The sequence below is a fragment of the Melospiza georgiana genome, chromosome 1 (genome assembly GCF_028018845.1).
Source record: "Melospiza georgiana isolate bMelGeo1 chromosome 1, bMelGeo1.pri, whole genome shotgun sequence".
In the NCBI taxonomy this organism is placed as follows: domain Eukaryota; kingdom Metazoa; phylum Chordata; class Aves; order Passeriformes; family Passerellidae; genus Melospiza; species Melospiza georgiana.
In genome coordinates this window covers 108,193,707-108,207,403 of record NC_080430.1, presented here as the reverse complement: position 1 = coordinate 108,207,403, position 13,697 = coordinate 108,193,707, and the positions used below count along the sequence as shown (strand labels likewise).

The 13,697-nt window shown below is 39.9% G+C and overlaps 1 protein-coding gene across 1 annotated transcript in view; it reads right to left on the bottom strand.

The window, feature by feature from the left end:
- The window catches only part of LAMA3 (laminin subunit alpha 3), a 99,591-nt gene extending 91,508 nt beyond the window's left edge, over window positions 1–8,083 (bottom strand). The window contains exon 1 of the mRNA XM_058029938.1: window positions 8,010–8,083. Coding sequence (XP_057885921.1) covers window positions 8,010–8,057 — 48 coding nt within the window. The 5' untranslated portion in view covers window positions 8,058–8,083. The remainder of the gene's footprint in view (window positions 1–8,009) is intronic.
- Window positions 8,084–13,697: the final 5,614 nt, after the last annotated feature.

The window sequence follows — 13,697 nt, the reverse complement described above, 5'->3', positions numbered from 1 at the left end:
AACGCTTAAAGAACTGCCACCCAGCACCACTCCTTGCATATTTCCATGCAAATAAAACCGGAGGGGAAAAAAAGAAGTATGGCAACTTCACAGTTCTGTTGTACATGAAAACCTTGTGTTCATTTGCATAATGCTCTCCTTCCACCTCTGATTTTGAAACACTGCTCAGGTCTGCACAGGCACATTCAGAAATGGAAAAGGGACAGGTCAGATAAAAATTAAATTAGTGCCAGTTAATGACAACATGTCACCAAAACATAGTCACCATGCCTATCATCTGTCCTGCTTCTGACTTCACATGAGTGCCTATGATCTGGTTTGGCCTGGATCAAGGATGTAGAAGGGCACTTGAACATCTAAACTTCCACTAAGATTAAATACTGACCAAATTGATGGATGGTCTCTCTCCAGATCTGATGAGACAACAGCAAAAGAAAAATAATCCTTGGGTTAGCAAATAAATCCTATCTAAAGATAAAAGAGTAACCTTGCTGACATAAGACCTAGAAAAGCAACCATTAAAGCCAATTTTAATCACATATTCTAAGCTGGCATTTCAATACTTTGAATCTTGATCCTGACCTAAGACCTACCCTGAGAAAAAGGCAAACTAAACTCAAAGCAATGTTTTCCTTCAGCCATTTAGTTCTGAGAAAAAAAAAAGAAAGTGCCTTAATTTTTGGAAAAAAAGTTTATTTGGTTGCTTTTAAGCCAAATTTGTTTCATAAAAAAACAACAATCTCTCAAAAGGACAGTTAAAACTGTAAGTCACCATTTTGGTATAATTATATAATAGTAAAAATTTTCACAAAAAATCCCAGAAGTATGACTTAAGCAAAATTCTGACCATTTTCTTATTTGAATAAAGACCTGGATTTAAAAGTGGAAATGGCATTTTATTTCCAGTAATGGAAACAATCCACTCTGGAAATGCTTGTTTAAATGAGGATGTATTACTGTAGAGTCAAACATCATATCCTGCTGTAATCCAGCACCATAGGTCAAACATGATGGATTATCAACTGCTGGAATTTAATCAATTCCACATTGATGTGATCTTTTTCCTGTTCACTCAGGTTTGTTCAGATTTAAAATGTTCTAGCAGTCGATGGCCTTAAAGAATCACAAAAACCCAGAAAAATTTTTTAAAAGTCATCAAGTAGAATGAACAAAATTCCCTCCTCCTCTGAGAATGAAAATTAAAATTCAGTATTATGCATTAACTGTATTACACTATAAAGAGAAAGATTTCTATAAAAGCTCTTTCAGGTGATCTTAAGATGATATTAAAAGCGATCATTTAAATTGATTGAGAGCTACATTGTACCATTATCATTAATGATATAACATTCATGATCTCTAACAGCATGCTCACTACTTATTTTAAACCACAAACAGGAAGAAAACTTCCTATTACCCACTGCATTTTCAAGAGAATGCTGAAATTCTCAATAATATTAGTTTAAAATGTTTTCTCTATTTTCTCCTTAAAAGTTTAAACAACTCTTCACAAAGAGAAATTTCCAAGATTTTTTTAAATCCTAGAAAGGATTAAAAATGGATAAAAGTTAGATATGAATATATAAAAGATATAGCACATTTTACTCCATTCCTGACACCATAAACTCAAACCAGGATACTAAAACACTGAAATGACTTGTCAGATGAGTGCTGGACATAAACTTGCACAAAAGAAAAAAACCACACCATGTTCCAAACAATCATGATGTTGTGTGTGTTGCTTCTGTAGGAAAATACTGTTCTTCCTTTTTGGCTCATGAAGAATAAAAAGTCCTGGCCTGTGGCAGTAGCAAGAATCCAACTAAATCCAGGTAGACCATCTATCTGAGGCATTCTGTAGATCTTTACATGCCTTTCAAAAAGATACCACAGCAATGTTTCTTCATGTAACTTGAATGTATTTCCAGCAGGGTGAAATTTCCTCAGACTGTTATTGGCAGATACAGCTGCACCACCAAAACTTCCCTCAGCATGGTTTGGTTGTCATTGTAGGTTTTTTCATTACCTTGAATCATGTGGTTGGTGTTCCGGATTGCTCAGAAGAGACAGAAATCCAATATAGCTCAGTACAAAAATTAAACTTTTCAAAGGGAGGCTGATGCAGGGGAGGGATTCAAGGAGTGTGAACTGTGTTCAGCACCTGCTCCAGAACACACCTTAGTGCCACTGACTGCATAGGGTTGGTGTGTGCATGCCCACTGGTCTCCTGGTGTAATGAAGCCAAAAAGTCTTGAGCATTGTTTCCTCCCAGAGACCAAGCCACAAAAGCATCAATCTGCTCAAATGAAATAAAAATCCTGCAAACTCTGGCTTAAATTAAAAGCTTTGATTTCTTGATGCTGCAAAGAGGGAAGCAGTCCTTTCATTCAAACATCTCAGTAGGACTTGAGGCACCCTGGCAGACCCAGGTACTGTATAAAGCACTCCTGACAGTCAGTATTTGTCAATTCCCAGCCATGTATTTTGTAACACAAATGACAATACAAAAAAATCCCAACTAGAGAGAGAGGTGGGCCAGCATTTCTGGAGTTTCCAGCTACTCTTCTGGGTGTGTGGAAACATAGCTGTAGCAGAGGTGCAGAGAAAATTGTGTGTGGGTAGTACCTGAGAGGCATCAGACCTCCTGAGTGTGTTCCATTCAGCTTAACTGAGTGCACATTGACACAGCAATGACTGCAATGCACAAACAGTGACAGTGCCTGCAGAGGCTCCCACTGTACAGCATGCTGAAGTCATTCCTTGTGCTCCAGCCTCCTAGTCTGGGGTGAAGAAGCCAGGAATAAGCACAGGATTTCCAATGCTGTTCAGTTATCCCTGGCCATGCTGCATTCACATCATGCTTTCTTTTAATCAGCCACTGATGCTGAAAAATGTCTTTAGTTAGGTGAGTCAGTGCCTCTAAAAAGGTCTCATAGACACATCTGGAGATCTTTGCTCTGACCCAGCTGATGGCAGGACCAGAAGGAAGAAGCTCTCCCTATATAGCATGGGCTCTAGAAGGAAGAACTGCATACAGAGACAAAATGATAGTCCTTCCTCCACATTCAACCAGTCTTTGGCCTTTTTGCCAAGGCTGCAGACTGCTACATCAATGAGTCTCGATTGTTTTACTGAAATTTTTCATGCAGCCACTTTTCCATTAGGATTTGGACAAAGACAAACTCAATGCTCATAATTATTTCTTACATATGGCCTATTTCTTCACAGAACACTCAAGCTATTGATATGGGAGACGATTTGTTGTATGATTCAGCCCTCAGTTGTCCAGAAGAAAAATGTCTCCTTATGAGGGCTGCAGTCCAAAGTAGAAGGAACACAGTAGGACTGTCAACACTGGGAAGAAACCCAGGGAAGTGCAAAGGATTAGAGGCAACCAGCAGAGGTTCTGCTTTTACTACACTGGTTAAAACTGAGCAACAGTTCAGTTGAACAACATATCACAAAATTAAAGTAACATGTAGGAATGAGCATAGAAAGGAAGAAGGGGGGAGCAGAAGTACAGACATGAAGGGAGGGAAGTGAGATCAATGAGTGGGAACCAGGACCTTCCTAAAAGGATGCTGAAGAAAAGCCAAAGGAAGACAGAGTCAGAAAAGGAAAGGAGAACAAGACTTGTGAGGCTTTCTCCTGTATATTTTCAGAATAATATCAAATTAGTATCAGAAATGCATTTTAAAAGCACTGACGTGCAACTACTGCAAACACAAGAAAAAATGCTGAGCCATTGAAAAGGTCCCTAATTAAAGTTTTAAAAAACACAACACCTTGACTACAACTTAAAGGAAAACATATGATCAAGAAAGAACATATTTTAAGGTATTTCCCTTATTAAGGCTGGTAGCTCAATTCTGAATGAGTTGGGGTGTAACCTAGGAATAAATGAAATATGTATTAAATTAAATATGTGATCCAACTTTAGGATGATTCTATCAGACAGATGTTACTTCATCAAATGAAGTTGTGTTGCCCTAGAGTTCACAACTAGATGCACCTTCCTGTGATATGAGCCAAAAATCACAGCTAAGTTCAAAGCATACTGTTCTGCAGCACGATCCCAAATCAGCTTCCTGCACAAACTGAAATACTCAGAACCAGAGTTCTCTAATACAAAGGAACACTTCTGTGCTGTTAGCATCCCCATTTTTGGGTATTGTGGGACAGTATTGCACCTTCCCCAGTCTTACAAGTCCCTTTTCTCCCCAGTGTGAACCAAGAGAGCAGAGGAGGGCTTGGAGCTGCTGTGGATTCAGAGCTGTGGAGGGGTTCCAGAGGAAGGGCTTTGTGTCACTGAGGCACAGCTCTGCAGCACTGCAGAAGCCTTGTGCAGTGGCTCTCATGTCCTAATCTGTAGGACTTCCCACTGTTATTATAGAGGTTATGCAACTTCAGGCTAGAGCTGGGTCTGATTTCAGGGTCAGCAACAATACAAAGTATTCAAAAGCCAAGCACAATGAGTGCAATGACTATTTTTGGGAGCACAGTTCAATGCAGTTTGTTATAAATCTCCCACCACCTTGAGAGTTTCTCCCTACAGAAAAAGCGAGCACAGAACACTGTATTTTACAGAATGACACTTAAATTAACTGTAACTTCAGAAACATTTTAAGTTACTACGTCAGTCTTTTTTAAGTTAAGAACAATTAGTTTTAGTTCTCAACAATTTAGCCAAAGCTGAATAATATTCACTGCAACAAATATTGTTTGTAAATCAAAGACTTGCTACCAAATATAAAAGTTAGCCCTCCACCATGTAAAAGCAACTCAGAAGATCTGCCAAACTGTGACACTATTTACAAAATGTTTATATGCCTTAACTGGTAGAAAACATAAAAGCATAAAGTCCTCCACAGGCCACACCACTTAGCTTAAATTTATGGTTAAGTTGCCCTCCATCCCTAATAAAAGTACTAATTTGGACATTGCATTCCACTGTGTACTTTTAATTTACAACAGTGACTAATAGTATCGCTACATAAAAACTATTCAACATATTAGTGCTCAAAATTCCACTGAGTCTGAGTCTTTTGGCACTATATTATTGCCAAAATGCACGCAGCAAAAGCAAAAAAAATTATACATAACAAAAAGCAACAATAAAATATATGACCTATACTTCTTTGAACTACTTTTTGTAGTTGGACATTTCTTTTTCATCATACGCTATCACGCTATCCTGAACTTTCATTTCTTCTGAAGAGGGAGTTCAGAAAAATACCTGGGGCAGTGTTACTGTAATATCTGCTGAGCATTAAGCAAGCCAAAGATGAGGACACACCTGTTGAAATTAGGCAATCCAAAGAGTCAGGGGAAGGGTAATGAAATTCAGTCAGACATCCTGGATTCAGAAGTTTAAAAGCAGTTAAAAACTACATTGGGAAAACCATAACCAATTAGAGGAATAACTGAGATTTCATTTGATCCAAATATTTCAAACAAGTCAGGAATAGCCACAGTGTAAGCAGGTATGTTAACAGAAAGGAGAGAGTGCCTCAGGGATCAACATTATAATTGTTATTCGGAAGGACTGTGATTGATTAGAAATGTAACTATAGTACAGAAAGTCAGAAAGGGAAGTAAAGCAGGGGGTTTGCTTTCAGGTTTTTGCTTTTTCTCATATTATGAAGTACAGTAAAATGAGCATTCTTCTTGCAAACAGATTTAACAGCCTGAAGGCATTTTGACTTTCAAAATCACCCAAGCCTTTGTGAAACAGAAGCAGCACCAGGTGGGTGTTCTGTTCCAACTTCACTGTAGTGAGCACTAAAACTTCCATCATGGTGCAGCTATTCAATTAAATATTGTCGTATGACCATGGTAGGAGGCTCCACTGGGACTCTGCTCTCAATCATAAAGATATAATGGCAGGAATGCAGAAAATAAAAGCTTTTGACTTCACACTATGTCCTGCTTCCTCTAATTGTGGATGCTTGATGACCAACTTACAGTCAGTCATTGCTTCCCTGCACGCATTTGTACATGTTTGTCATGTTCTGTGAAACAAAAAACTTCTCCATTTTTTGTGTGCAGAAAAACGTAACTTGTATTAAAACGAAACAAAACAAAAAAACCACACCAAAACAAAACAAAAAACAAACAAAAAAGGGCAAATAATTAGTGAGGAAAACTAAATCCCTGTTATCTTTTCTGTTCTGTATTTAGATACACATCTAACTTTAAGATTTGTTTTTCCTTAAAACCCAAAACCTTAATCTCAGCTCAGTTGAGGGGGAATTGCACTCTGAAAAATTGTCTCTGTCAATTACTAAGAAAGCCTGCATCTTTAAGACACACGAAACTCTTAATATTTAGGACCAGGAAATAAGGTAAGGTGAATTGGGATCTCAGTGCTTACCTGTTCACTTTTGTAGACTTACTCTGTGACAGTACTTAATGTTCTTCATTATTATTAGTATTGTGTGCTACTGGATAAATTTGGGAGTGAAAATACTAAGCAAAATGTCAAAAGTGAATCTCAAGCTTAAACAAATCCTGAGGTTAAGGTTTAACTGGATGAAAGAAGTTAAATGATGAAAGTCTGTGAAGTGGGGGAAAAAAATCATATGAATCTTACCAAACCCTCATGTATCCACCAGCGAAAATGATTCATTCCTGATCACAGGACATGGAGTGATTTTCACCTTTGCCTTAGATGACCTTCATTTCCAAGAAAGGGGATTCAGAGCCATCTTTCCAAGTAGTACCAGAGTATTGGGAAACACGCAATCTCACTCTAAGAAATCCTTTAACAACTACAGAAATCTTAGCACATAGCTGCTGGTGCCCAAGGAGTCCCATGAAAAGAGGACACTTAGCTCATATCCCTCCTCTCAAGGGAAGAAGTTTCTCAGAACTTTAACCAGCACATAAAAAAGTAAGGTGTCTGTCAGTAGGTCCTCCAAGGAAGGTAAAAAGTGCACAGCAGGAAAATAAGCTTAGTATGGCCTTTCTGCACTGCAGCTCCACTGGATACAGAAACACTGACTGAGGATATCCTCAAAATGAGAACCATTCCACCCGTGGGAGGAACAAGAGTATTAGAACACCATGTAAGACAAGATGTAAAATAAGTTGCACCTGAATCCCCAGCAAAATGGCAGCTAAGTCTCACAGAGAGATACTTTCTTAGTTATCCCCAACCTTGCTGTCAACTAAACTGAAAGTCTACTCAAAAAATCCCGTCCTGTATAATCAGTCAATAAACAATGACTGCAATCCAAAATACATATGCATGTGGATACATATATTTTGCAGGCCCACACATATATTTATAAACACGTGTTTTCATGTCGTGTGAATTTGCTTCACAGTGTAACTAAGTTCACCGGATCAACACTCAGTCATGGCAGCTGAGAATCCATCTCTGTGGCTTAAAAAACAGATACAGAGGCTTCACTCTTAGCTACTTGCCTATTGCTTGCAGGGGAAATATGGGTGTTCTTGTTACTGTCTCATTACTAATTCATATTACACTGGTTTTGCTGTCCCTTCCCTTTTAGACCACCTTATCAGTATTCTTCTGTCTATCTTGAAGATCTTGCTGGATGACAGAGAAACCAGAAAGAACCCTGAGGCAAAAGCAGATTCCAAACATTATTCTGAAAGTGCATGCATGCACAGAGATCATAAAGCCTCTCTCTCTCTAAGCTCGTGGAAAAGGGGAATATTAAACAGAAGGTAGAGTTCGAGTTTCAACTGAGAGGTTCCCCCATGCCACTTCAAATGAATGAGTTACAGTGTCTGTGAAAGAAAGTACACTGTCACTACATCTGTATGATCCCAGTGGAAGAACCTCCATCATCAAAATTCCTAAAGGAAAACAATCACTACATACAATATACAGTCACCTTGGACAGAACATAAACCAGACAAAAAAGCTGGAAGTGACATCAGGAAGCAAAAATCACCAGCTCAAACATCTCTCCCAACTGCAAAGCATATGCACAAGTGCAAGAAATGATCACAGCTCACCCCATAGCTCAGGCACTCACCTGCCCCAGATCTAAGGTGACATTGACCTCGTTGTAGTTCAAGCCCATGGAAAGAGGGGGACTTTGCCACCAGCTCTCAGTGCCATCAATGGCATTGGTAATCGGGTGAGCTTTGCTGGGATCAGCAGCATTGCAGTAGTCACAAAACTGGCCCTGAAACACAATCAATCAAAAACATGGTCTCAGACAACATCTCACACATTGATAGCACGTGGTTGTTAATGGAGATTCTCAACTAGGGTGTTGACTAAAAATGTGAGTAAATTTTGTGTTGTGCCTTTATATACCATAATTTTTAATGTATAAATTATTCCCCTAGTAATTAAATTACACACTGAAACACATTAACTTTTATGTTACAAACTAAAGCTTCAGAAATCTCAATAAAGGAACTACAGTAAATCTTAATTAACTTATTGACATTTTGATGAAATTACCTATATTATTTCTACAGTAGTGTCTGCAGGAAATCTGCAGAAAATTAGTGAAATAAAGATTCTTTAAACTGGATTAGGAACAACAAACAAATTATCCTTGATTCTTCTAAAACACCATGAACACATATACACATTGCCTGGTATAAATAAAACCATAACAAAAAAGCTCTGTTACTTGGCTATAAGTTTGGTATTAGAATTTTATAACACTGTTTTCATTTTTTTGTGCCATTAAAATACATTCTGAATCTGAGTTTTCTAAACAATATGTACTGGTGGAAAATGCAACAGACTGTTCCCTTTAAAGAATGCCATTGTACCTTCATTTCAAGAAGTTACTGCCCAATTTCCAGTCCATAACTAAAGCCACAATCCAGAGATGCCCTTTGAGAGTCTCTTAAGCTCTTTGTACAATAATGATGAATCAACTTCAGGAAACTTAATTGTCTTTTGATTTCATGTCTTGGCTCACCCACAAGCTATTTTTATCTCCAAGAAAACACATTTTACAGTCTACTAAGATTAGTGCTGAACTGCTGAAATTAGTTATTAAGGGACCTTTTTAGTGTCCCATTCACTTCTTTTTCCAACACTAGGTGGAGATAATCAGTGAAAATGCTAAACTGTGCCAGCTACAGATCTTTGTTGAAAAATAACATTTTCATTGAATGGCAGTACACCCCCTATGGCTACTTCAGTAGGACAGCTGCTTAATCCATCAGTCTGTGAGTTGCTGACACTGTGTTGGACTCCTGTTTAAAATAAAGGGAATGGGGCAAATGTTACCTTGTCAACTAAGCACATGTTACCAGCAAAAGCATGTGACAAACCTTTTGTTGTTTCCACAATCTGCACTGCTGGGCATGAAGCACATTCCTACCTTTTAAGAATTAACAGACTCCTATATAAGTGCCATTGTTTTGTTTGCCACTGCTGTCAGACTAACCAGTGTAAAGTAACTGGAGCAATCGTACTTGTCCCCTTTTTGCACAGAAGTAACAGAAGAGCTCTCACACTCTTGCTGGGTGCAGTCTTGCAAGCTTGGTGAGTTCAAGATGTTTTGCAGAATTTATTTAACATCTACCATAGTTACTAATGGATTGGAAAATACATAATCTATCTCATCTGATATGAATAAATCATCCTGTGCCTTTCAAATACGTCCACTGAATAGAAAATTGATGTTTGAAACTGAAATAGATGTTCACTGAATTGAATATTTCTGCATCAATAGCAGTGATTTCAGCATCTGCATCTAGCAGTAGTTCCACCCTCATCCTGCTCTTCCAGAAAGCCCAGAATATGATGCAGTTTCCAGAAGACATGGCTATCATTAGCTGTTCTGATTTAGCACAGCCGATGCCAATCTGGCTGGGGGTTAACTCCTGACAATTCAGAGAGACTAAATACTCACACACACGAGTTGGTTAACTACAGCTGGGGTCATGTTATAACACGATTCTCCTCCAGCTCTGTTAGAGAAGATGGTTTGGCTGACTTTAATACAAACTCCAATAGGGCAGATTCTGTCTGATTCAGGTGGTTTGCTGCAGCAGATAACACATCAGCCCATGTTAGCTACAGGCAACGCTGCCAGTTTCTGCAGCGATGACAAAGAACATCACATCACTATCTGCAAAAATCCATACCCTGAGAAATCAATCTATGCACAGCAACTGCAGTTACTACCACATCAGAGCATCCTCCCTGACAAATGCATACCTGAGTTCTGACATATATGTTACAACAGGGCAAACTTCCCTAAATAGCTTTATAATGAGCTTGAAACCTAGTCTTTAGATCTAAATTACATTCACAAAGATCAGGCTGGAAGTACACAGGAAACAGTTGCTGTTACAACAGTTTCAGCTCTGATCTGGAAACAACCTCAAAGAAAGGTTGAATGAGAAGAAAACAATGGGGAGTATTAAACACAAGAGTTTAATTTACATGCACTTATGTGATTTCAGTATACCAGATCACTTGATCTGAACTCAAGATACCATCTTTCTCTTTTTGGGCACATAATTCAAAGAATTTCATTGCAACAGCTGGAGTTTCAGTTATTTAAATTACATTCCAGCAACCCTGCCAACTAGGCAGCAAAACAAAAATGAAAGAAAAAAAATTATTGGACAGAGCAGCCTTCCTTCCTTCTCACTGGCAGTATCTCAGGCACATCGTGCTCTGCCTGGTTGTTACAGGACACGTCTCCATTCTAGTAGACTGAGCCTTGAAACCTGGTTTGATTTTGGCTGCAGTTCATAAGGCAGGCAGGTGTGCATTTGCTGGTGACCTTGCTACCCTCCTTTCCCCTGCTTCTCCTGAGCAAAGGAGAGACCTGGAACTGCATGAAAGAGTTTGCTGAAATATGCTAGTGTGGACCAGGGACACATGGAGATGAAAACTTGCCTGTAAGTTATAGAAAGTGACAACAATGAAGGATTTGTTCACTTTTTCATACCCAGCAGCTCTGTGCCACGGGCAGGGCAGGTATGCAGTTAGACTTTAACTCACGCCCGCACACCACTGCGGACAGACTGGCAGGCAAAACCAGGCATGCCACTTATCTATCAGCTGCTGAAATATTTTATACTGTTGTGCATTTCTTCACTCAGCACTGTTCTCATTAAGCCATTTCCTACATGCCAGTGTGCTACATAAGGGAAACCCACCTCTTTCCACAGTGTATGTCCAGCACTGCCTTAAGAGCTTGGCTGAGCTGCCCACTAAGGGAGCGGCCACCCCACTGACCACCTTTAAACAAAATCCAAATGTTACTTCTGGATTTGCTGGATATTACAGGCTTCATTAAAAGATACATCACTAAATGACAAGCTGAATGAGAATAACCAATGGCAGACCAATGGAAATGATGCTGGGGCTGCTCTTCCTCTTTGCCTTATTTTCAGATAGCACTGGCAACAGAGCTGTCTGCTCCCTTTGCCAGAATGAGGATCACATTCTGCACCTCCTTTCCAATTTCCCTACTCATAGAGCAACTCCTGCAATCCAGCATTGTAGAGAGTCCAAAAGAGAGTGACTCACGTGTGTGGCATCACTTGAACTTGAACCAGCACAACACAGTGGCTATTACACCTATCACTTTGTAAAAGCCACATGACCTTCCCTCACGATTCTCAAGAAACCCACTTGATTTTAAATTGCTGATTTTAAATCCTTCTATGTAAGCTCATGTTCCATGAAAGTTTAATGCAATTCTCTCCAATTTTCCATGAAAGAAGAAATTCTCTTATTAACAGTGTCTTTGAACTTGAAAGGTGAAGTTGCTTGCAAATACACACATTGTGCATTTTCCATGTCTGGATTTGTCTGGATTTCCCTGGCGTTCTGAAAGACTTTCCAGCACTTCTTGAACTACAACAACTACTGGTAAACCACAGAAGCATTCATGTTATGTATCTCAATGAGGCTTTGTTAAAAGTGGAAAGAGATGCTGCAAGTATCTGTCCTTACACAAACGCTCTGAGAGGCACAACATGCTTCCTTGTGCCGGGGCTGAGCCATCAATAGTCCTTCTGGGAACTTTATTTGGGCAGGAACCATAACAGCCCTCTAACCCAGGACCTGCAAGTCAAACATTTAAGAAGAACTCCCCCCCCTTATAGTCTCCCTCTTCCTTTACACAGCAAACCCTCATTTCCAGTTGAGTATTAGTATAGAAAGGAAACAACTACAAAAACCATCAGAGGCAGCACGCAGGCTTCGTTCCGCTTGCTTGACAAGTTTATCTGATGTTTGCTTTGGCTGATTTTTATTGCCCTGTGATTTCTGATATTTCAAGGCATGTCAGTTTGAGATTTCATTGCAGCAGTGGGCTGTAGCGAGTTGCTGAGAGATTGCTGGGTTTACAATTTACCTGCTGGCATGGTTGTTCCAGGCAACTTTAAACATGGGTGCTGCATTCAGTATGGAAGGATGGGAGCCTAAACTTTAGAGGTGTGTTAGAAACAGCAAACAAAGCAGTTTCCAGATCATCACAACCTTTTTTTGTATCCTCACTTTAAGCATGTAAAACACGTGTCCCAGTTTCCCTTCTACTAGAACTGTATACTACTCAGCCATCTCCAAAGTACTTTGAGCTTTTTTTATGACTGAAAGCACTACAGAGATATAAGGTAATATAAAAAGAAAGAGAGAGATATAAGAAGATTTCATTGTGAGGCAGGGAGTTACGGCAGAGGGAAGGAAGTCCAGAGCAAAGCACAGTGCTGTCTGTGGCTGCCAAGTGACCTGGAGGACAGGTTGTATGATGGTGCACGCTCCCTTCTGGCACATGGCAATACACATGATGCACCTTCTTTGTCCTTTCCCCCTCTCTTGAGCACCTATTCTCATTAAAAAAATGAGAGGAACAACTCTGTTATCCATTGCAACCCCTTCTGAAACCATATCTTAAGGGTTATTTCACTATAAAACATACATAAGACTTTGAAACACTAGCTCTTCCTCCAAGATGCTAAGAATTTACTTGTATGTTTTCTGTATTGCCTAAAGTCAGACAGTGGACCTTTAAGCTTGCAAAATCCCTTTCAAATTGCAGTTTCTTTCTGGTTCTCCTCCCACCAAGAGAGAATACAATTAAAATAACTTTGGAAGGTCTGAGGCTTTAGGAAAGTCCCTTCTTTTAACAAAGCTCTGATCAAACAGATATCAAGCATCTATCACAGAAAAACAGTTTGGTGCATTTGTTACTCCTTCCTTACCTTCTAATGAATGTGGAAATATATGTTTCTTCCACAGGAAATATATATTTCCATTAATCCTTTTTCAGAAGTTTTGCAGTTATCTTTCTTGTGACTGGCACAAAACGTGTGTAGTAATCTTGAGCTATGCCAGGAAAGAACAGCATGCTCCTTGCTATCCTCTGTGCTTATACTCCCTTGTCAGAGTCCCAAGAAGTCTCTGGCTTCCTCCCACAAGCAATGCAAGGCACAGACGATAAGCCTCACATTAGTGCTTCCAAAACACCACAAAATACTTGGCTAAAGCCAGGGCTCTTTTCCCACCGCCTGCAGAGAGATGCCCGCTGTCCAGTCGGCAGCTGCCAGCGAAGCCCCGTCCCATGCGCTCCCCCAGGCTGGCTGGTTTACCCCCGGTGATCTCGCTGCTCACCGCAGACCGCGGTCACAAAGCAGCGCCCCGGGGCACTCCAGGTGCCCGAGCAGCTCACACGCGGCCGGCAGCAGCCGCACCCGTGCGACGTGTGCCTCCAGGAGGTGCCGGGACA